This window comes from Enoplosus armatus, chromosome 12 (genome assembly GCF_043641665.1).
Source record: "Enoplosus armatus isolate fEnoArm2 chromosome 12, fEnoArm2.hap1, whole genome shotgun sequence".
Lineage (NCBI taxonomy): Eukaryota > Metazoa > Chordata > Actinopteri > Centrarchiformes > Enoplosidae > Enoplosus > Enoplosus armatus.
In genome coordinates, this window is record NC_092191.1 from 7,615,796 (window position 1) to 7,641,207 (window position 25,412).

Here is a 25,412-nt window from a genome sequence, read left to right on the forward strand (position 1 = left end):
GGATGGAAGGAATGAAGGAAGGAAGGATGAGAGCAAGGAAGGGGAAGAGAACAGGAGGAATAGAAGGAGAGAAGTAACAAAGATGAGTGAAGGGGGGGGGGGGGGGGGGGGGGAGTGTTGGGAAAAGGGAGGAAGGAGGGAAAGAAGAAAAGAAGCAAGAAAAGGTGGAAGCCAGGAAGGAAGCACGGGAAGTGAAGGAAAAAAATGAAGCAATGAACAAATGTGAGCGAAAGGGAGGAATGGAAGTATAGGAAAGAGGGGAGGAAGGAACCTAGGGAGCGAGGGAGAAAGGGAGCGAACTAAATCTTTTTCACGCCGTCGCTTCTGTTCCGTGCAGGCTCGCTGTGCCGCGCGAGGGTCGTCAGTACACTCACTACATCGCACGCGGACACATTCTTCAACACGGTGCGATTTAACGTGACCGGCCGTCCGTCCCGCGCCCGAAACGCAGCTCTTCGCCAAACAAACGACAGACAAGCACCCAGCGGGGCATCACAGGCACCGAGTCCGCCGACGGGCACCGGAGGGGAGGCGGAAGACGCGAGCGGTACCTACAGCACACACCGAGCGAGGACCATGGAGAGCGCAAGCAACGGCTCGGACGCGGATTACCGGAGCCAGCTCCCCGTGCTTTACAGCAACAGCAGCGGCTTGTGTCAAAACTTCACCGACGGTAACGGCACCACGAGCTTCGACGGGGATCGCGGACTGACCGGCAGCCTGGACGACGACACCAACCCGGTCATCATAGCGATTGTCATCACCGCTCTGTACTCCATAGTGTGCGTGGTGGGGCTGGTTGGAAACGTGCTGGTCATGTACATCATCGTCAGGTAAGACAGAAAAGTACTCACAAAAACACTGATATGTGTGGATGTGTTTTCTCAGCTGTTTTGCTCATAATTAAGCTTTTTACACTTTTCTAACATGACTGTAAGTGGACTCTACAGCAACCTGCTGCGGCATTAACCACACTGTACATAAATGTGTGTGTGTGTGTGTGTTTATGAGGCTCAGCTGCCGTTCGTGCGTAAAATGCCTCCAACCCCCTCAAATTGCTCCAGCGCGCAAGAAAAGCGAGCCGAGCGTGGGGGATGGAGAGGAAAGGCTGCTGCTTAAAACTCACGTCCTCTTTTATAAAGCAACAGACAATATTCATAACAACAGAGGGGTGCTATATGTTGGATATATGTAAAGACACAATACTATATGTGACAAGATGCTGCACAAACGAAAACACCATGAATCCCTTCAGATGCTGCTGTTTCCACATTCACAGTGGCGTCAGCGTCCTCTGCTCCCTTTATGGCTGTGCTTATTCTAAGTTTCATGTAAATTAGAGGAGGGGCCTTAAATAGTTTTGGAAATGCTCTTTGCATACAACTGTGCTGAAAGTCACCCCAGTGTGTTGCTGTAGACTCAACTCCAGCATTACTTCTTTTATACTACAGATGAGTATATTGCTGCGTATCATTTAGTCTCTAAAACTTGTGATAACAGCACTTAAACTACATGTTCCAGTATGTCCTCCGCTGCTTCTAAAATCTAGGCCACTTTCATGATGAATCTGCCCACTCAGCTAACATGAAGAGATCTCATTAATTGATATTTCAAACTTTGTTTCAAACTAATGTCACACTTTCAAGATCTCATCACAGGAGGAGCCTTTATTCTCTTTAATCACCCGTCACAAGGAGTGGAGGATAATAATACATGACGAGGGGTGCACAAATGAAACATTTCAAGGCCTCTTGCTCTTTCTACAGAATAGGTGAGACTTCTGATCTCACAGTTATTTCACACACTAAATTAACTTTTATTTTAAACTTAGAAAGACCAATTGGCTGAGGACTCTGCAGAGAGAAATAACTCAGTATTGGGAAGGTATTTTACTTTGAAAGCCTCACACAAGCTGGATATTTCCCATTTTCACACACTGATACTGATTTTAACAAAATGTAAACTCACTGAAGGAATCAATCAGAATGTAAATACACTTTTGTATTAACGTAAGACATAATTACATTGAAAATCAGCTATTGTGCTTATGTGCTTATCAGCCCACTGAGGTGGATTTCGCTGTGAGAAGGAGGATTTCACTGTAGCCTTTAATTACACATGAAAATCTGACATTTATGTTAGTTAAATGCTCTCTGGCTGATGCTATGGCATTACAGATGAGGCTCTTTCAGGGAATAAAAGTGAGGTGGAGGAGGTTAGAGAGGTGGAGGAGGAACATGGGGACAAAACAGGTGAGAGATTAACTTAATTTAACAAAGGAGCTGGACATGAGTGGATGTTTGAGAGGAGAAAGACTGACGGTGAGCAATGAGAAAGTTGAGGAGGATGGAGGTAAAGGTGAGGGTGGTCCACTTTCATTTTTCCACCTTATGATTACCCACTTTATTGGTCTGATAGAGTCAGTGAAGAGCGGCCGAGTGGAGGATTCGGTGTGCTGAACTTGTCAGACAGGTGCTTAAATGGCTTTGAAATTGAAATTACACCACTTTATTAGAGAAACCAGCGTTCAAAGAAGAGGAGACTTCTCTATTTTCATTTACTTCTCTATAATATATTATATCATTACTTTGTTACACCTATCATTTTCCTCACTTCTCCACTGTTTCTAGGGCAGATGCAGCATCCAGCGAATGCTCATTTGCCAGACTGCACACATCATCCTCTTCAGTCTGAGTGCTTCCCCAAATAGTTCTGTTTTGCTAAAGAATGCACACATCTTTGCAGGATGTTTTCTGCATCTATGCTGGATGTTTTCTGCATCTTTGCAGGATGTTTTCTGCATCTATGCTGGATGTTTTCTGCATCTTTGCAGGATGTTTTCTACCCCAAATTACTTACGACAGATCTGCCCCCTGGCAAGAGATGCAAAGAGTACTAGAATATTTTACTCATTTTACTTAAAATGTACTCTGACTACTCTAAAAGGGTGGGGGTGGAACAATATCATGTCTTCCGCACCACAGAGCCCTGATGTCCTGATGGGTGGGGAAGGGGGTGCTGGTGAACAATCAAAGTCCCCGTGTTGTGTCAAAATCTCTTCCCCTGTCATTTTTGTCTTCATATTATATATTTCTACAATCCCTGACTCCACTATGAGTATCAGTGGGGTCCCTAACTCTGTTGGCGTAGGAAACAGAATATGGCATCAACCTGTTTGCTAGGGCAGCAGGTGTTAGCATCTTTCTGGCCCTCGTTTGAAGCGGTTATATTCAGAGATTACGTCTCGACTTCGTGTTCAGGTTCATTTCTTTTCCTTGTACCTTATCGGTGACTGCAGTAGGCTCAAGCACTATGTAGGTTACTATAAATCACTATGAATAAGAAACAAATAATATCTTAAACTTAGTTGTGAGTTTTAATGTTTGCCTCTTAATAGCGCTGTCTATGCATTCGACACTCACAACTGTGACAGGGATTATTGTCAAACACAGCAGAAAGGCCTCACTGAAGGTTGAAGTTCTTCAGTGAACGCAGAAGTCACAGCTGGAGGATCCATCATGAGCATGTTAGCATTTAGCATTTCATCCAGACCCAGCGTGCACCTGTTGGTCACACATCATCGTGGGTGTGTTTGATTTGAGTTACCATGTGGTGCATTAAATCAGTGATTGATTAAGGTAGATGCAACCTTTTTTTTAACTATGCCAAAGTAATGCAATGCTTAACCATAACCCATAATGAAGTCATCCTCAGCTGAGAGTCACCTCTCTGGAGCTCTGTCCTCCTGCGGCCGCAGACACACCAGCAGCTTCTTCTGCTGCAGCTAATTAGGCTCCTTTCTTTTGTTCCATATTCACAAAGTTTATCATGTATCAAGTACAATACTTGAGATAAAAAATACAATACCAGGAAAATTACTGATGACACAAAAAACATCTTTGTTGTGGTAGTTAGAGTAAATGTAATTTGTTTCTTCCACCCCTGCCCGTGGCACTTCCATAGCAAAAACATTAAGTGGACAATGAAGTGAGAGCCTCGGGCAACCGGAAGTGAAATCACCAAGTTGTGCACCAGCGTCACTTAAATGACGGGATCTATGTCAGCAGCTGTCTGGCAGGCGCACAAGAGCGTTTATGATGTATGAGTCAGTATACAGGCTCGCATTTTGTATTCTAAACTAGTTTGTCTTCAAAGCAGATGACAGATGTGAAGGGCATTGCTTGAGCTTTAGCTTTCTCATCCTTAGGTTTTAGGAACCTTCTCTCGACGGTAATGAAATGGGCATCAGCCCTGATACTAACACAACCAGAAGTGTGTGTGTGCAGGCATGCATGGTTGTGAGCGTGATTGTGACCCGAGAAGAGGATTTTTGCAACTTTTTGAGCAGGACTAATGAGACTTTAAGAGAATTGGGAGGAAGGTAAAGGATGTGTCTAATTCTTCTGAGAACCACAATCCATCAGGGTCGTTAACATTCATCTACCTCTTTGTCGTTCTCTCTATCTCTGCCTGTCTTTTGGTCTTTTCTCTCTCTGTCAGCAGATTGCGAGTGAGCAGCCATTTAGCTAATGACACACAGTGGATATTTACTTGTAAATGGAAATGTAGTCTTGAACTCTCCCTCCCCGCTTTACAGCCATGGCCTTGAATGCAATTTTGCTAGATTAAATAGAGACAGCAGTGGATGAGAGATGTTTTCCCCCTTACTGTCTGAGTAATGATAACCTTAAAGCCATTAAACATTTCCCCTCTCACTCTTTATCTCCCTGCCCTTTGCTGTCTCTCTCTCTCTCTCTCTCTCTCTCTCTCTCTCTCTCTCTGTCCCTCATGTGCTCGCTACACACTTACATCCGCAAACTTCTTGTGAGCAAACAAACACAACCCGAGATCCGCACGCTCAATCGGAAAAATCAATTGCGGTTGAACGGAAACCGCTGGGTTCCACAAGGATTATGCTGCCAGTAGAGAGTGCTTCCTGTTACCATGGAAACAATGGGAGGCGTTTTGAGTACAAAATGACTCCACCACCTCCGTGAACCCCTGCCTCCAACCCGCATGCAGCTAGACGAGCGGCTGCACCTGGTTGGTCACATTCAGCAGACAAAGTGTTTCTAAAACCTTGGACGCTTTTAGTTTAAGAGGCTTTTTAATATCTGAACCACATCATGGCCGCACTCCCTGATGTCAAAGTAACTACACATCTGTGTCCCTGCTGTTTATGTGAGAGTTTGAACCCAGTCACATGAAATACAACGTTACGATGAGAGTCAACACAATCTGGCTCACAAGACTAAGGTCTCAAACAACTAACCTGCAGTCTTTTGAAGTCCAGGTTGATGCTCAGCAACAAAGCCTTTCTCAGAATCCTTTCTAGTGCTTGTATTGATTGAAATTGACATTTTTTTCAGGTCAATCTTAAAACAATAGTGTCATACCCTGAGGTTCATTGAAAGGGTATTGGTAATTGTTTCTCCTGTCCATAATGGCTGCTTCCTAAAGCAATTTTGATGTAAGTGATGGGGGACAAAACCCACAGTCTGAAGTTCAGCTGGAGTAAATATGAGACTTCAGCGGTCTGAGTTCGACAAATCAAGTGGGTGTCTTTCATTTTAGTACGGCTCAGCAGGAGATAACCACTTGATTTGTCTAACTCAGACTGCAGACGCTTCATATGAGCTTCAGCTGAGCTTCACAATGCATTTCTCCACTAATACAGTGAAATCGCTTTCGGAAGGGATTTCTTTAAGGCCAGTATTGACATACAGCAAACAACAGGCCAATCCCTTCAATGTACATACAGGCACATCAGTATTGTTTTAAGATAGACTTGAAAAAACGTGAACACATCCTGTAAAACAGCCACACTTCATACAAAACAAAAGATCAGATTCCTGCATTTAAAGTTAAATATACAGACTATGACTATGAGTTTCAACTTCAATTAACAGGAGGTGAGTTGTGTTGGATGAAAGAGAATGGCTCCCCCCACATTAACACAAATTAGTCACTAGGTATGCATAGTATTTTTTTACCAAGAAAAAGAAAATGCATTTAAATCAGCTCTGGGAATCACAGAGCTTTTTTAAACCCTCTCTTTGATGACAGACTTGTTAATGGACCGTGGTTGCTTTAAAAGTGTAGATACCTTTCATGTGTATTCATTAGCATCCCCATGCGTGAAGGTGCGAGATCGTGCTCATGTGGCTGTTAACACGTAGTAGCTGAGACAGTGTAGGAGCATCCAGCATATGGATTTATTCGTGGTATGCACAGAAGGTAAACCAACTGAAACATCAGCAGACGCTCGTGCCTCCAGCGGCCCTGAACCTCCTACCATCGCAGAATAACATCTGTCATTCAGAGCTGCATTCCTCTGCGTGTGTTTGTGCGGAGGTGCACAGCACTCTGCACGTCCTTCTCTTACCTCTTTACAGCCTGTAAACATTCGAGACCCGGCGCTCTGACCTCAGTTTTGTAACAGCTGTGCAGCCATTGTGTACTATGGCCATCATTGCTGTCAACCAATGACAAGCAGACAGCTCAATGATTGCCGCTCGCCCATGAATTTAGTGCATTTTATTACTTTGTTTGCTTTGAGTGCTGACAAACTCACCTGGCGCAAAATGAGTTAAGACAAATGTATTCAGGACCTAACCTCCGCCACCTGGAAACAATATAACTATCAGCTGCTAATGAAGATTAACTGTTTGACTTCCCAAATGCCTGAATTTCAATAATTGTTATTATTATCAGCACAGAAGGGTTTAACAGCTCAAACAGAAGGGAATTCTACATGCTCCTCTCTCTAAATTTGAGTATCTGCACACAACAGGGTGGTGCAGAGACAATTATGAGTAGAGAGTGCAGAGAGGTAATTAGGCTGTCCTTCCTGTGTGTGTGTGTGTGTGTGTGTGTGTCTATGAGTAATGAGCTTCTTAACTTCACTGGACGCTGCTGGAAAATTAGAGGGCTGCCAGTCTGGATTCAACAGGAGGTGTTCTGTTGAAGTCAGCAAAAGGACGAAAGACAGAAAGAAAAAAGACAAAGACAGAAAAACAAAGAAGGAGAAGGAGGATCGCTCATTCGAGACCAGTTACATAAGGCTGCAAAACATTCAGAACTGGACAGACTGTGGCTGTGGAGGCTGAAGAGATCACAGGGGAAATAAATGAACGAATGCAGTGATAGTCACTGTTATGAGAGAGACTGAAGGAGCGACGATTAACTAAAGAGGAGGGGTCACAAGACAGATTTCGTCTTTTTCTCTTCTTGATGATTGATGGGAGCTCTCGGCTCCTTTGTCCATCTGTCAATTACAAAGTGACTCACTCGCTTACCCTGATTCTGACTCTTTATACTCTATGACAGGTGCTGTTAAACATGTCTTTCTTCATCAAGGCTGGCATTTCAAAGCACCAGAGGGTTCTCAAATTCAGTTTGACGATTCTGTTGCACACCCCCCCTCCCCCCCACCCACACACACACACACACACACACACACACACACACACACACACACACACACACACTTGTAGGTGCATGAAGCCTTCCGTACATCTTTTTATCTTTTAAAAGAAAGTGATTTTCCACAAGGCTGTGTACAACATTTTCACTTATTGAATGTGGATTTAAGACAGAGGCCAAGGGCACTGAGACACCCTTTGTAGAAGATCTCCAGGACATTAACAATAGTGTTCCTAAGCAACAAGCTGATAAACTCTTCTTGCGGTCCCTGTTTTCCATTACCAGCATCACCAAGGATCTGGGTTTGGCCTAAATTGGTTCCCTATTTCTTTTTGTCAGATTTCCGGAGATGGAAAACCATTACAAGAGTGAATCACATTGAAGTGCGCAGCAATTGTCAAACCCATGAGCAGAACACAATACACTGGTTGTTGAGTACATGTGGTGCGTGCCCACATGTAACCCATTTGGAGGCTGTTTGGAGTGTTTTGCAAACTAAATTCAAGCGTCTTTCAACTGGGCCAAGTTTGGATTGTTGTGGCTTTGAACAATTGTTTCCGAAAACATGAATTTACGGGTCTTTATGAGTTATTTTTTCTTACAAATAATTAGCAAAACACCAACACCTCATAGGTTGAACTAATTTTCAGCACTGCAACAATTTGATAATTTCACCTATTGTATCTGGTTGTTTTGGATGTTTTCGCCTGTTAAATACAAATGACACACATTTCACATTACTGCTGCCAATTTTCTACATATTCTGTGATCGATTTAGTCCTTGGTTTAAATTAATTTCACCATCAGTTTTCAGGGACGTGGAACTTCCTTGAAACAGGTAATCTATCACACTACTGCTGCTGCACTCAAGGTTGACGGAAAGATATGTGTGCTCCAAGAACTGCAAATTACAAAACATCACACAACAACACAGATTGAGGGTCACCTTGTTTAATGTCTCTGTGGACGATTTGTGTCAATTACCGATTACTGGAGTTTGTCGTCGTGTGTCCATGGATATTGATCTCTTTACGTCACTTCCAGTCAGGCCAATCACTGTTGATGTATGTTTTCATTAAATGTATCCGCCAGTGAGCACATGCTGGATCTGGTCAGGAGTAACACTTCTCACCACCTTGATGTGTGTTTTGTATGGTAAGGCAACAGTTTACATGTTGAATTGTGAAAAAGGAACTGCAGATTTAAACCTTTTGAAGGTACAAATCCTCTGTGGAGGTCTGGTATGTGAGTTTTTAAAACCCGACCCGAGACTCCAGGCTGTATTTTTGCTTAATTTCGTCCATTTCTGACATGAGCTCACTATGCAAGACATTGCTACACTTTCTTTCCCCTCTCTGGTGGGCATTTCATTTCTGCTTGCAACACATTGTATGGTACACTCAGAGAGACAAAGAGAAACAATTTTAAAAATGAATTGCATTCAAAAATAACCAAACCCAATCCTGGTGCGAGCCCGAAGTTTTACACAACACAATGGCTTGAATGAGACTTGAAACTGTTTGTGACAGTTTGTCGTACGGTTGCCCCCTAAAGGTCGATGGTCTGAATCATCAGTAGAAAAACCTCAGAGTCAAATACCATGTTGTCAGTCAAATCACTGCCCTTTTCTTTTTTTAGCTGAGCCATTATACACAGAGCAATGCAGAATAACAGCAAGGTGAGCTAAAAAGTACTACAAACCAAGTTCTGACCCAAAATGAAGTAACTACAAAACAAATTGTAATGGAAATAGAGAAGGTTGATGGAAACGGAGGGATAACTGAACTATAACTGCGTGGAAATGTGATGTTTTCACAAGACAGCCCTGGTTTGTCAGGACTCTATATGGACTCGATAGCAGCTTCATTTCACTGTCATGATGATTCAACTGGGCCTGAGCGGTAATAGCTTGCTATCCACATGCTGAAAGATCGCAACAGTTGTACTTTTTGGTACAGAAATGCATTCCTTCTTCCTCCTTTTGGAAGTGTAACTAACTTTTCTATTTACTACTGTGTAAGCGAGTCACAGCTGAGGAAATGTGCGTTGTCAAGCCGAATCCAGAAAGCTTCAGTCCAGTTCAGTTCGTTACACATGAAATTTGGATTATTTTTGTTTCCATTGGCGAAAATTGTAGATGGTACCGATAGAACCGCTCCATTCTGTCCCGTTTTTCTGTTACCCTTTTGTTGAAGTACCAAGCACACTGACCCGGGACTTAAAGGTGGAGCTAGAAACACTCCAGTCCGTTGATTGGCGCACAACTTAGTTCTGTGGACGATCAACTAGTCAGAGTTTGATTACTGTACCGCGATATGATGTCACGCTACTTGACAACAACCCTGCCTACATTTAAGAGTACTGTCTGCAGTGGAAACGTAACACAGATCTAGGGTTTAGGTGCCAGTTTCAAGGGTAGTTTGCTTCCTGGGTTATGTGTTTAGTTAATTTGGTCATTTGTGTTTCATGTTTCCTGTTTTATTTTGTTACTTACCTCTCCTCTTGTTTCTGCCTACTTCACTTCCTGCCTTTGTGTGTTTCCCGCCTGTGTGATTGTCTGCACCTGCCCTGATTAGTTTCACCTGCCCCACGTTATCCCCACCTTGCTTCGGTATTCAGTCTGTGTGCTTCATTCTCTTCAGTGCCAGTTTGTTGTATGTTTCTGCTCTCTGTTTCTTGTCTTGTCTCCGTGTTTTCATGTTCTACTTGGACTCTGATTCTTGCCTGCTCCTTGTCTGATCTGTTTGCCTGTTTGGACTGTTTTTCCCGGTTTTGACCCCTGCCTGCCTCACCATCCTGTACGTCTTTGTCCCCTTGGTTTTGTCAATAAATTACCTGCACTGCATCTGCCCTGCCTCAGTGTTCTGCATTTGGGTCCTATTCCTCATGTTCCCTGCTGCTCTGCCCCACCAGCCGTGACATTTAGGAGGCTTTAAACTGAGGATGAAGCAAACTTGGAAAGAGAAAGACAAGATATAACAGAGAGGAGGAACTCTGTTCACAGCTCACTATCTTTCTAATGCAACCAGCGCAACATGTTGCCACTTTCTTGATCCTAAAATACACTTTGCCTGTCGCTTTAGTATTTTTGGCTGAGAGGATAATAATTAATAATCACCACACCCTCCTATTTTTGGTCCCTTTTGCACATGTCACTGGTATTTGGTATATGAATGAAAATAGCAAGTGTGTTTGGCTACGCGCTCATTGAGCTTGCACACATGACCTTGTGCTTTGGGTTCATCTTTGTGATTGCTCTGGTAAAATAGAGCCCACTGTGATAAAGGTGTCAATCATTAAATGCTGTCTTTCTCTCTCTTTCCGAAACACACAAAAACCTCTGCAAAATCTTATCAAAACAAGGGTTCAGGGAAGTAATGCTTTTATCACCCGTGGAGAGTTTCTATGACAACACAGTTTTTGTGACGAAAAGTTGAAGTGTTTAATGGAGTGGACGGCTCAGACGTGGAAGTGCTGTTTGATGAATGAGAAGCTACGAGTGGCTCTCTGCATGTTGGTGTTGAGTCCCATTTCTCTAAAACTATTTCAGACGGTGATGAAAAACAGTCACCAGTAACTCAACATGGATTCTGTCATCATTCTTTCCAAATACTTCAGGATATTTTTACTCCTTTCTTTATTTCTCTTTTCATTCAAGGAGCCACTTATGTCTGTCATCCTACCTGAACCTCCACTGGAAGTAACACATTAAGCCATAGTTTGGCAAACCTATGTTTGCAACATACTGAGCGTACAGATGAAGAGCAGCCACGTGAATTATGCTGCAGGAGCGATTTTAGAAGAAGACTCCAAGATTCATCACTGATGCTGGGTGTGGTCAGAGGTGAATCAGGCTTCAACCAGAGAGGGCAGCAAAACACTGTGTTTCAGCCTGGTGTTAAGTTAGTTTGTAAAGGAACTCTACTGTTTCGATTGGAGGAGCTAGGGATTAAATTTACTTCCAGGAGTAAGTCCCTGGTGCAGTGGTTCAGGAACTATCAGGATGGAGCTTGCTGACTGATCACTGCGGCTGCTTCAACTCGCGAATTGCTTCAATAAAACTACTTTTAAAAAAGAGCGAATGAGCTGAGAGCGTCAATGAGAGAGAACAAGAGAAATAAACCTTTTTTTGCTGATAGCTTTATGGTGGTTACCTTCTGAAGCTGAAGTAAATAACCATCAAACTCTCAGCAGAAATGTCTACTGTGGAGTTTTCACTCCACCTCTGCATGTTTAAACACAAAAGGGAATGAGTAAAAGGGAGTTACAGTTCCTTTGCAACTCTTTAATCAAAACTGGCTATAACGCCAATATTCACTGGCCTTTTTAGTCCTGTTTCGGCCCGTCACCTCCTCTTTTTGGCTCAAATGTTTGACTTTCTTCACTAGTTTACTTTGGCTCTTTATTGTTTGCTCTGGGCAGGTAGCATACAGTGTTAGCTCCTGTACTGAGCTGTCCAGTGAGTATTTTACAAGCCAGCACTGTTTTTTTCCCGTCAGAAAATGGGTATTTATTCTAGCAAGTCTCACATAACCAGTATCATTTGATTCAGTGATGATTGAAAAAACATTGCCTTATTGCTTATTTAATATTAACTGCTCTTACTCTTTTCAGCTGATTACTATTCAAGCATTCGCGTTTTGTTGCTTCAAGCAGTTAGTGTCATTCATCGTATTACTCGTAAAATATCTATCTACCTTCTGTATCATTGTCAGAAGTGCAATATCTCAGTCAGTCTGTCAGGGCCACTGACAATGTGTGTGGGTCCATTTATTAACGTTTAAGGCTGTATAGGGATCTGTTTCGCCTGCAGCATATTCCCAGTGGTGCTTTTCTAATGACTTCCATTTACTGAAATAATTTCCAAGAGATAAAAAAAAAAAAAAGAAGATAACTGGGGCTTATTTCAATTCAGCTTGTACCACAAGGGAAATATGGTTTGCAAACATTTACAGTAATAAAGCAGTAAGTACCCACTGTCATGTAGACAGAGAAGAGAAGTCATTTATTTATTGTCTCTAATGGCTAATGCCTCCTGGTTTTTCTTTTTATTTCAGGACATGAGACAAATATGTGTTATTATGGTGATTTTCTCTTATTTCTGTTCCATGATCGTGCTGTTATCTTTGGCTTTTCACAGCTACATCACTCTCAGGATCTTCCATATTCCTAATGCATCAAATTAATAAACCTAATGTCTGACCTTAACACGCTGAGGTGATTTTTAACATCTTCGCTTTATGGCTCTGAAGACAAATCACTCTAAACTAAACACTAAAGCTCAGTATATGTTTCATCAAGCATTTTACTACATGAAGTGTTAAAGAAAGCATAAATTACTTTAGCTTTTAATTATGTTCCTTATAAGTCATTTGTACCTTTTTATAATCCCATTAAGTTAAACTTGAATGATCCTCTTGAGAGCCAAAACGAATCAAACGCTCATCCCCTGTAGGCTTGAAACGCTTTGTAGCTTGCTTCTTCACAGAGGACGGCAGCTGTAGTCAGCTTGGATTCACAGCAGACACAATAGATACATAAGGCGACTCTAATTCATGGTGAAAAATAAAAACATCAAAATGTCCGTAGAAACTTCTCAAAACCATTCCTACAGCATAATTGACTTTTTTTCTACTATCCATTCTTATGGTTAGTAAGTTCTAAACACTTATTTTTCCTAAAGTATGACTGAAAGTCTCTTTTTGTTAGTTAACTGTTAATTGCGGGTATTTGTTGGGACATTTTTAGCCATGCTAGTGTCGTGGTTCTGTTGATGGCAATGTCAGTCTGCCGTCCACCAGTTTGGTCCGAACTGAAATATCTCAAGAACTATGGGATGTGTTGCCGTGACATTTTGTGCAGACATTCATGGTCCCCATACGATGTATCCTAATGTCTTTGGTGATCCCCTGACTTTTCTTCTAGCGCCACAGTGAGGTTAACATTTGTGCTTTTGAGTGAAATATCTCAACAACTATCGGATAGATTGCCATGGAATTTGGTACAGACATTAATTTCCCCCTAAATTGTTATAATGTTGATGATCCCCTGACTTTTTATTGAGCCCCAGCAGCAGGTCATGATTTTTATTTATCCAGTGAAATACCTCTAGATTTAGAACAGATAAAGGCACATATTTTGGTACAAACATTCATGATCCCCAGAGGATGAATGCTTATAACTTTGGTGATCCCTTGATGTTTCCTCTAGCTCCATCATGAGGTCAAAGTTTCAGTTTGTCCAACACTTTGCGTTATCTATTTAACAGTTTGGTTTTCTTTACAATCACCGTTGAAGCCTCACAAAGTCTTGTTGGTCTTGACAGTTGTTACCGGTCACCACTACTATTTGGCGATACAACGGTATATAAATAAACTTGCCAACTGTCTTGAGATTTTGCCATACTGTTTATACCACGGTGACTATCCCTTTTAATATCTGTGGGAGAATGAGGTCATTGTGGGTAATGTTGCAAATCAATGAACCTATCTGACTTATGGCAATATTGGACTTTGGATGATTGATTTGTCAGGTATTTAATTAGCTGAATCAGTCGAAAACAAATATTCCCGTCTGGTTATTTTGTCCATACAAATAAAAAATAAATTGATTTCCCAAAGTACTATACCATGATATCGTATGTATTCATCTATCAATATCTTAATTATAAAGTTAAAATGATAAAGTACTACATACATGCAGTAAAAAACACAGACAAACCTCAAGAGCGTACATCACTGCTTGCCACACAAACACATGCCCAGCAGTCAGACATGCACACAGTCACACCCCATGCACCCTAATCCATCAAAGTCCTCACAGTGTGAATGGACAGTGTTATTGGTCGGAGCCAGAGGCATACAGATGTCTGTTCACATGAGCAGCCTCTGTTTCTGCAACCAGGCCTTAATGGTTTATCTGCACTCAGCAGCAGCCCATGAATCATACACGAGGCTACACATACACAGGCCAGCTTTGCTGGCTGATGATGAACTATGTTTAGATTGCTGTGTAACAAGGGCCATGAAAATTAAACAGTTTCTGACCACAAGTGTGTAGGTTTCACCTTGACGTTTGTTGAAATATGGTGACAAGACTGTTGATTCACGACAGGCCTGTTCCACATAAAGATAAACAGAGCTCATACTGGGGCTAAAAGGGAAGCTTTAAACGTCCAGCCAAGTAATGGTTCTCTTAATATCTGCTAGCATTCCAAAATGATCACTTTGAGAAATTAATTTCCGCACCAGGCAACAAAAACCCAGAGGAAATGTTTACTTAAGACCAGCTTACACTGAGCAGGGCATTAGCTCTAAACTATAATAAATCGTAATTCAATTTTATTTTTATAAACCCATGTGTTTATTCATGCTCACTTCACACAAATGAATAGCCTCAGCTCTTTTTTTCTCAGTCACTTTGCTTTTATGTTTTATTACTGTGCCGTTAACTAAATAAAACAAAACTGAATTAGGTTTATGTTCACCTATGGAGATTTAACATTCTCCTTTAGGGGCTGCGGCCCTTGAATTATACAAGAGTGCAGGTAATATTCACTGGCTGGTGTTTAACCCATCAGACAGCATCAGCCAGTAGGAATGAAGGAACATGTAAACACAGGAAAACATCAAAATGTCTGATCAAAACATCACAACACATACAGTGCTTAACAAATTTATTAGACCACCTGTCATAAAAATGAGAAAACACAAACATTTTAGAAATCTGTCAAAAATGTGTTTCAAACTAAATATTGTATTGTTATTTATTAGGCAAATAACAAACTAGAACAAATAGTCCTTATTCACATATATTAACCAAAAATCTTAATATTGTGTATGACCTCCTTTGGCCCTGTAACAGCTTGCATTCTTGCAACCACAAAACAAATTTTTCTGTTCAGGAATGCAAGTAAATAACTGTAATTTGGCATCTCAATCAAAAAATAATAATGTGCTTTACTATTTTTTTCTTTGTAAAACAGTAAATTTGAGAATTCATGGATAACAACAATAATTATATTTTAGCATTAAAGATATCATTTTGATTAAAGAGCGTGGCTTGCACATACTGGTGGATTAACCGTTACATTTTGGTAATCAGCAATACTGTTGATTTAGGGCAGCGGTGGCCAACACCTTACACTGGGTGGTGGTCTAATAAATTTGTTAAGCACTGTACATGTCACGTGTATTTTCACAGAGAGACCTTAAAGCCAAGGAATGTGACAACAAATGTTTATTTATGTTTTTATTATGATTCTCCTCTGCCTGGTCACTGTTGTTGCCATGGTGAAGCATGGTCCTCATGTGAAAATACAGTTACCATCAAATTAACAGGCATATTTGAAGGGACGAACCATGGACATGCTGGGCGAGCAGAATGCATTTTCTCTCCTCCCTAGTTGTCCCTCGTGTGCTCACGTCAGTCACTGCCTCTGTGTTTCTTTAGTTGAACAAGGAGGCAACGGAGCTCTGACATTATTAGCAGCCGGAAATAATTGGGCCAATATTCATCCATTGCTATTGAACAGCTGGGGTTGGCCTGGGTCATCCTAATTACATAGACGGTACATGCAACATTTACTGGCACCAGTGGAGAGTTTTGGTGTCTAAACATGTAATAGTGTTGTAAAAGAGGTCTGTTCACTTATATGATCACAATTCAAATTGTAAGAAATATCCCCAACCATATACAGTCAACAGTATAAAATATGAGGACACATTCATGCTGCCCACGTTTTCATTTTCTGTCTTTATTTTCCTTTTATTTCTATTTTGTTTTTAGCCACACTCCAGCGATATCAATGTTGGGCCAGACTGAAATATCTCAACAGATATTGGATGGATTACTATGAAATTTACCAGAAAATAAATCCAAATTACTTTTCTTCTAGTGCCACAAGTCAAATGTTTTTAGGCGTATGACTCAATATTTGCAGAATGAATGCCATTCTCATCAAACCCAGCTGTGTGTTAGCGTGCTACCAGGCTGAACTGAACATGGTAAACGTTATACCTGTTGTTGTTTTGAGCATGTTAGCATGCTGGCGTTAGCATTTAGCTCAAAGCACAGCTGTGTCAAAGTAGAGCATTGCAGAGCCGCCAGCATGGCTGTAGATTTAGTTTCTTTTATTTTTATGTCTTTCAGAAAACAAACAAGCCGTCCTTATTCCCCCTTTATAATATATTCAACACAAAGGAAAGGAAAGAAAAGAAAAAAAGAGCAACTTGAGATTTTGTTTTGCTATTGAGGTGTTGTAGGTGGGTATTCAGATTTCCAATTAAGTGTTATTTATGTTTTTGCGGCTAAGAACAACATATTTCTACATAGGACTACTAAGTACACAGGTCCAAAAGGGTGACATATGAACACATCTCAGAGTTCATTCTGTGGAGATTTTAGATGGTTTGGGTTCTTCAGAGAGAGACTCCTTTTGACTGGACCATGTGGGGGGGCTATATAAATCTATATAAATGGGTGGATGGTAAACCATATTTTACCTGCAGCTGATCACATTAGACGTGAAAGTACCATCTTTGAAAAAGTGGTCACTTCTCTAATTCGCTTATCATTGCCAAAGTCTAAATGTGTCACCAATAAAAAAAAAATCTAATTCAAAAGAAAAATGACCAGTTAAATAGCTGTTTCTGTGTTTCTACTTTACAATTTCAGCAACAGATGAGGCTCGTTAGAGAGCCAGGCTGGAGGTTATTGTAATTTTCCTTTTGATAATTTGTCAGATGGCGTAAATAGACCATTTTTTGGGGTCTTCAGTCAGAGTTTGGTGAAACCAAAGTATTTTATCATAATAACAATTTTGCCAAAATGGCCACATTTGTTGAATTTGTGTATATTAAAGCCACCAATTCTCAACTGCCCTCCAGAGCATTGTTATATAAATGTCGTGTATCTGCATATGTGTCAAATGATTTGAATGTTTGAATAATGTTTCCCAGAGGACAGCCTGTGAGATTAGCCCGAGGTTTCTCTCTCTTTCGACTGAGAGCACGTGTGATGAGTTTGTTAATCAGCTTCTCTTGAGAATCGTCTGAGGGATGATTTACCGTCATTATCAAGTCTGTTTTTTATCTCATTTAAGGAGAAAAAAAGATAGATGAGAAACAGGAGGACAGAGAAAACATCTCACTCCCCCAGGTGGGAACCACTACTAATGGGTTGATGGAAAGCTATGAATTATACATGATTTCACTGAAAGGACTGTTTTGGATGATTTTAAGGTCCATTACTACACATCTATCTGCCGCCTCTACGCTTCAGCGGTGCAGGAAAAGGCCGAGTCAAAGTAGTTTAGAGGCAGATTGAACAATTTCTCTTGTCGAGAGTTGTTTATTCACAGAAGCAGCTTAATGAAGATTTACTCTTTGCACATGGTTACTTCTGTCTGGTTTCTCTGTGGCTTCACTGTCACTCTCCCTTCCTAGCAATAACGGGCTGAATATTTGCCGTAAACATTTTTGTTTGCGGTCTGTTTACTGACATAATGAGACATTGCTCTTATCTTCTGTTTATGTGGAACGAGCAGGGCTTCAAATGTCTTGTCAGAGTTTCTTCCAAAATGAGAAACCATCCGCGGGAGATCTGTATCCTCTTTATGAGTGATACTTATCAAATGATTGCTACTGGCAGGAGAATTCATTTTATACTTCATAAAGTAATAATGCGTTTTTTTGTATTTTAATTTGTAAATTATTTTGTAACTTTGTGCTGACAATTGATATAACACAATAGTGGGTAGCTCTTTTCCAGGAAACAACATCTTGCACAGACACGGGCAACCCTGCCTCCTAGAAATGACCTTTACATACTGCTAGTGTACAACAGCAAATACGTTTTTAATGAAATGTAAAGCCAGCTTGATTACATTTTTAGATCTAAAGTAATTTCTTTTATGGTTATGTGTAGGCTGTCACAGCACTTGGTTAAGTTGGTAGTAGCTACTCTGACGACTGTCATTATTGTCGTGGGAATTTTAGGAAAACAGAACACCGGCAACAAGGGAGTTGTTTTATTTACGCCTGCAGATGGACGGCCCCGACAGCAACTCAATTGCTCCTGCCCGGCTGACCGTACTGCATCTCAGAGTGGTAAGGGTACTACAGCAAATGCCCCTGACCTAAAATGAACTCTTCAGGGTGAAAAAGGAATATGTTGTATTTTCCCACTACACTTATATTCTCAGTGAAAAAGAACAGATTATCGTTGCTCCACTTTTTATACTTGGCTCGGGTCAACGAACAAAATACACCTCAGAGTCTTGGCTAACTGACCTCTCAGCTCTAAGGAAATTAATGCAAGCTAGTTTTGAGCCACATAAATGGCTTTAACACACAATATGTGTACTGTTGGAAAGATAACAATACACCAACAAGAATCTATGTGATTATGAGTACAAGTTCCTCTACTGTACATTTAGAAATGCATCGGTTTTCAGAAATCTAAATAATAAAAGAGTGCAAAGAAATTTCGCAATATTATATCAAAACATATTGACAATAAATTGGTAATTAATGTGGCAAAACCTCAAGGGTGAAGAATGAATTAAAGCTGAAATCTCATTAAAAAAAACACCTCATTGAGTTAATTTAGACAAGATGAGGCCATTCACCCCCATGCAGCATGCTGTTGATACGTAAGCCTCAAACACTCAGGAGAAGCACGAGCTGTCATCTGCAGCCATGTTAACGACAGTCTCAAAGTCAATAAGGGGATGTTGGAAATTACCTCCAGCTCCAGCACACCACTCTGTGTAGGGTGACAGCTTTTACTTCATCTCGAGGTGTCTCGTTGGTCCCTGTGCAAATAAAGCCTGAAATAACAAACACACTAAGCTGTCAGTGTTAAAGTTAATCAGAATTTAATGAACTAACTGTCATCTTTGGTTGTTAAGAGGATTTGGGATTATTGAGGAGAGTGCTAGAACAAAACAGAAGTAAATTAAAGGGAAGGCCTGGGGGCTTCATGTATCATTGTCTCGTTGTGTATCCAGATTAATTCAATAACATTACGGCAGGGACGTGTCTAAGTAGTGTCTACTGTTGTGCTTTGGAAATTAAATAAAAGGAAGAGTTTGGCATTTTGGGACATATGCTTATGCTTGCTTGGCTATTTCTTGGTGCAGAACCAGTAACCTCCTGGAGTCCCCGCTGGTTGCCTGGCAACTGCTCAGAGCCAAGAAATAGTCCAACACACAACCCCTTTTGTAATGTTTACACTTCGGTTTTAGGTACTGGTGGATGGGTTTTCTTACCATTTGAAAGAGCCAGGCTAACTATTTCCCCTTGTTTCCCGTCTTTATGCTAAGCTAAGCTAACCAGCTGCGAACGGAGAGACAGAAGAGTGGTGTCATCTGACTATCACGTAAATGGGATTTTAACCCATAAGAACCCATGGTGACACCAGTGTAACACACACTTCAAAGGCCCCAGAATCTTCCTTATACAGCTTTGTGCTTGATCTTAACTCATTAAGTCCCTATGCGACATATACGAAACATCCTGGTGTGGTGGTCATGTCACAGTCATGTGAAAAAATGGTGGTGTGACATGTAAACACAAGTGAAGGAAGCAACTAATTTCAAATATAATGGTGTGTCCTGTATACAGTCAACCTGTTTTGACCATATTTCTTGAACAAATTAATATAAAACAAGTACATTTACCATAAACGCCCAATGTAACGTATATGTAACATCACAGATCTTTGACATTAAGGGGTAGTATAAAAAAAACCCCCATAGGAAATGTCTTCAATGTGGTCCACTTGGTCTGTGGTGTATTCCCCATAATTTTCCTTTGAGGGGAAAGGGGTCTGGGTTCTTATGGGTTAAGTGCAAAATTAATAAATGAAAATATAATTGAATAGCTTAATTATAGCTTAATTATTTGGGTTGATTAGCTCTTTACTGAGTATTGCCACTCTGCGGAGCTCTATAATAGCTTGCAGGCATATTGACCTCATCGGAGGACCCAGCAATATGAAATCCTTCTCACATTAACATCATGAAAAACAAAAGCAGCTTGACGTAAATGCCATACTTCACTCTGTCTTGTCAAACGTTCTGATGTGGTCTCGAGCTGCAGGCTGTGGGTGTGTCTACAGGTTGTGGCACACAAGATGAACCATTTCAGACCTTTTTTGAAGTAGTCCAGCTTCACTCTCGCCTCCTTGCGAAGTGGACAACAAACGCTAAACATAGTATGTTTCTCTGCTGACAAGAACTCTGAACAGTCGAACCACTTCATTTGCTTCATCCTGTCTGCTAATGGATCCAGACTCTTCCTTTTGTTTTCTGTAAACACTCCACTATCCTCCATGCTCTTTGAACTACCTCTCTTCTTTGCCCAACTTTCCACCATATTGATTTAACCTCCTAAGACCCAAGCTCTATCTTAATTTCTCTTTGCTATTTGGGCTTATTGGGACCTGATAAGTATAAAAACTAAGCATCATCTGTTGACATGATGTGGTTCCGCATACGGGGACAATTTTGAATTTCCATATAAGCAGAATTAAGTATTATGGTATAACCCAAAATGTGATGTCCACGCATGTGGATGCCAGGTCTTAGGAGGTTAATATACTAAAAAAAGGGACCATCGTCGAAATCCTTTGATAACCCTTAAAAACCTACTGCTGATTGAGGAGCAGGTTTACTCAAAGAGCCCTTTGGCCTTTGTCCCTTCTTTGTCAACATGGTGGAAAGTGGACCTTTTTATGCATCTTTTAAGTAATTCTCAAAAAATGCCTCAGTGTAAGCGATTTTGTGTTCCTTCATGTTTCCAATTTGGTTTAGGAGGGTGCGCCAAAGCCTGAATAGTAAACAATCTGTTGGGACATGAGTTGTAAGGAATGAAATACACAAAAACAGCTTGAAATAATTTAAAAAGTGTTTTACATTTCATCAAACACTTGTGCACAGTATGCTCTGTAAACCTTTAAAACCGCAAGGGGTCTGGAGCTCTACCCCATTGGACAGCTTCTTTTAGCCATTAAATCTGATTAAACAAGAAGTTTGCTATTACAAAATGAGCTGGTAACTGATGCAAGGGGCCTGAATTATTCATAAACCATCCCAGGATACTCTGCCCAGCTCATGCAGCACCTTCTATGATTGCAACTTAGCTGGTGGAGCAGGGGAAGAATTTCAGCTGTGCTTTCAAATTCTGCAAATGGTGTTCAGAAGACAGGAGTTCAATGATTGCGGCTCTTCCTGTGCAAAAAACATTTAAATTATTTCTTGGCAAATTATTACTTGTGTCCTTGTAGTCCCGTCTTCTTTATGTTTGAAAGGATGCAGGTTTATAGCTACCTTCTGGGTAATAGCCAGAGAGAGTCAAAACAACTACAAAGACTCAAAACTACTACAAAGAGACACAAGACAAATGATGCAGCCACATCATTTGTAGTCAGTCTGGGGGTCTTGCTCCTATGTAGTAGCAGTGGGGGGCCTTTTACATGTCTGTGTCCAGGGGTCCTGTTGTCTCATAATAAATCCATGCTTTCTGTGCAGATACACTAAAATGAAGACGGCCACCAACATCTACATCTTCAACCTCGCTCTGGCCGACGCTTTGGTCACCAGCACGCTACCATTCCAGAGCGTCAACTACCTGATGGGGACCTGGCCGTTTGGAGACGTGCTGTGCAAAATGGTGATGTCCATCGACTACTACAACATGTTCACCTCTATCTTCACGCTGACCACCATGAGCATCGACCGCTACGTCGCCGTGTGCCACCCAGTCAAAGCGCTGGACTTCAGGACACCACATAACGCCAAGATAGTCAACGTCTGCAACTGGATTCTCTCCTCAGCCATCGGGCTGCCTGTCATGTTCAAGGCCTCCGCTGCCGTCACTCGTAAGCATGCATACATAAAAGACCCCTTACGTTAGTCAGTATGTGATGCATAATTAGACATACTGTATATCCTTCATGGCAACCATAATAAATAGATAAAATAAGCTCTCCTGGAAATATGCTTAAAGCTGATTGTGACACTTTTATGGTAAAACATGTATATTTCATCCCACAGAAAAGAACTGAATAAAGAAAGCATCCAATCCTCAAGAAGCAGCGAACTTGCTGAACTTTGTTGAACGCTCATTTCCTTAGACCTTGGTAGACGATGAGTTCAAACGGGCTCGGGGAAAACATTTAAGCACAAAGCAGGAAGAAAACACATTCAGTTCATTCTCTGCATTCCAGCTTTTAAAAGCAATTATGTACTCCAGCAGGCTCTATAAAAGGAGACAACACAGAAGAGTTGTTTGGGTTGTTCTGTGTAATTGCACAGAAGAACTACTTAATGCTATATGCCTGACTGGCGACTAATATAACTGTCGACACATAGCTTTACCTGCAAAGACAGGCTTCTCTGACAGGATGTGTGTAATTCCAGTGGTAATGGAGAGAAAACTGCCACTGAAACTGCTGAAGTGTGATCCTGTTCTGTTTGGAGGAGAGAGCGTAATGAATACCATCACAAACCATAATTGTCAGTGAAGAGTTTAGTTTATCTCTTCACATTTAGCTAAAAAACATTTTTCGTGAGATTGTATAAGAAAGACAATATTAGATGCACCCCTAAATACCATTATTACACTTGTGCAACACTGCATTTGGCTGCACAACCAGATTAAACAAACGCATTTCAGAGGAAGGACGCACAGTTTAAAAAGAGACAAATGAAAAATAACTTGTGAATTTGCTCGTGTGCGATTTACATGTGAACATCTATGTGCACGTGTGTGTCTCTTCACCCTGCACAGCCTCCAGCATTGTTGACTGCAAGCTGATTTTCCCCCACCCTTCCTGGTACTGGGACACCCTGCTGAAGATCTGCGTGTTCATCTTTGCCTTCATCATGCCCGTCCTCATCATCACCGTCTGCTATGGCCTCATGATCCTGCGGCTCAAGAGTGTGCGCATGCTGTCGGGCTCACAGGTTAAGAAAAATCTGTTTTTTTTCTCACAAAATTAGCGCATATAGTGAGTTATTTTCAACATTTTGCACTTAAGGTTTTTAATTACTCATCTAACATGGCCAGCCCTGAATAACTAATCAATTTTATCTGTAGTGAAGTTAAATAGAAGGCTGCCCAGAGGCAGGCAAATACGATGCACTCATTGCTCTCAAGAGAAAGCAATTAGGGAAAATCTACTTAAGCCTGAGGTTGTGATTAATTGCAGTAGAAGGTGAAAAGACCCAAAATAATAAACAATAATTTCACACTTTGTATTTGATGAAAATGTACTAAGCACCGGCTGCAAAACATGAGAACTTTCTAATGAGGGTGTATGTACAGGTGGAAAATCAAAGAGGCTGCAGATATGATTTGTTCCTACTCACAGCTCTTCAATCAACACTGCACTTCCTCACCGCTTTTCTTCCTTTTTCTCTGCCTCTTGCTTCTCTCCCTTTTACCTCTCTTCTCATCCGCCCTCAAACCACCTTCTCCCCATCCTTTCTTTCATTCTCCACCCTCCTCTGTCCTTCATCCATCATTTATTACCTTCCCTACCTCGCTGCCTTCTCCTGCTTTCCTCTTTGTACTTCTTCCTCTTTTCTCCAACACTCATCTTGTACTCCCACTTATCCCCAACACTAAACCACCCCCCCACACACACACACACACACACACACAGGAGAAGGACAGGAACCTGCGTCGGATCACCCGCATGGTCCTGGTGGTGGTTGCCGTCTTCATCGTATGCTGGACGCCTATCCACATCTTTGTCATCATCACGGCTCTGATCAACATCCCCAGCTCCACCCTGCAGACTATCACCTGGCACTTCTGCATCGCCCTGGGCTACACCAACAGGTACGCACCTGGCAGTAGCCTTTGACAAATATAGTCACTGTAGTATTAAACGATTTCTGCTAAAGATTGAGGTATATTAATTCAGATGAATAATGTAATAAAGTAATAATGTGAGCGTTTTGTGGGTGACTGCTTCCCAAATGTGAGAGTTTGTTTGATTTTCTGACTGATATTTGATTTTTATCTCAAAGAGGTTTTTATCTGTGAAATGCAACAGGTTGGGTGGTGCTATTTTAGGAGGAAAGTGTAGACAATGGGATGCTTATTATAAGAAAATTGTGATAAGATCAAATGTTGTGTTGACTTTTTGATAATGTGCATCCGCTGCTACACGTATATACAGGTGGTATATAAAGGTGAGTTTATGGGGAATCTGATTTTCTAGTGTTAAACTGTGATCTTGTTTTTACCCCCTGCAGTAGTCTGAACCCGGTTCTTTATGGCTACCTGGATGAGAACTTCAAGCGTTGTTTCCGTGAGTTCTGCACCCCGAGTCCCTCAGTGTTGGAGATGCAGAACTCGTCCCGGACCGGAGCCACTAGCCGCAAGCTCCCACAGCGCGAACACAACAGTGCAAACACAGGAGAAAGGTCCAATCAACAGGTAGACTGTGTGTATACACACCAGTGCATGGATCTGCTTTAAAGAATAGTTCAACATTTGGTTTAGATGAGTTAGATGATGGAAAGAAAGCTAATGAACATAAATAAATGAACATTCATGTTAGGGTATATGTAGATATACTATATACAACAAAACGTAAACATACCTTCTCGTCCTGTAACTCCTCTCTGCAGGTATGACTAGCCTTGGAGGGGTCGTCGGTGGACTCTCGCTGTTGTGGCGGCGTTGCCAACGACGATCTCCACTCAGAGGTCACGCAGGTCACCACAGGGCTCTGACCACGCAAACAGAAACCACACGTACACAAAAAAATAATCCATGACATGACTGACACTCAATAGCACAGATGATGTGTTGAAAGCTTAAGTCATTCACCTGCCAACCAGTCTAACTGTTACTAGCTGCATGGCTGTGCAAGGCTTTTACTCTTACTGCAACTGATACAGAAGTGGGTCAAGCTAGACTGAACAGAAAACCAAGCATCATTACAACTAACTACAGAAGTTGTTGCCC

At 41.3% G+C, this 25,412-nt stretch overlaps 1 protein-coding gene across 1 annotated transcript; it reads left to right on the forward strand.

Annotated features, from left to right (window-relative positions):
- The first annotated feature begins 576 nt into the window (after window positions 1–576).
- Window positions 577–25,078, forward strand: oprm1 (opioid receptor, mu 1). Its single transcript, XM_070916489.1, has 6 exons — window positions 577–833; window positions 21,959–22,308; window positions 23,220–23,395; window positions 24,097–24,275; window positions 24,695–24,878; window positions 25,073–25,078. The coding sequence occupies exons 1-6, from the start codon at window positions 577–579 to the stop codon at window positions 25,076–25,078; spliced, it is 1,152 nt and encodes a 383-aa protein (XP_070772590.1).
- Window positions 25,079–25,412: the final 334 nt, after the last annotated feature.

Bases quoted from the DNA above. Each gene is read 5' to 3' on its own strand.
- oprm1 (XM_070916489.1), top strand. From the start codon at position 577: ATGGAGAGCGCAAGCAACGGCTCGGACGCGGATTACCGGAGCCAGCTC. The intron at 834-21,958 runs GTAAGACAGAAA...CTTTCTGTGCAG, and splicing joins GTCATGTACATCATCGTCAG to ATACACTAAAATGAAGACGG. The intron at 24,276-24,694 runs GTACGCACCTGG...TACCCCCTGCAG, and splicing joins GCCCTGGGCTACACCAACAG to TAGTCTGAACCCGGTTCTTT.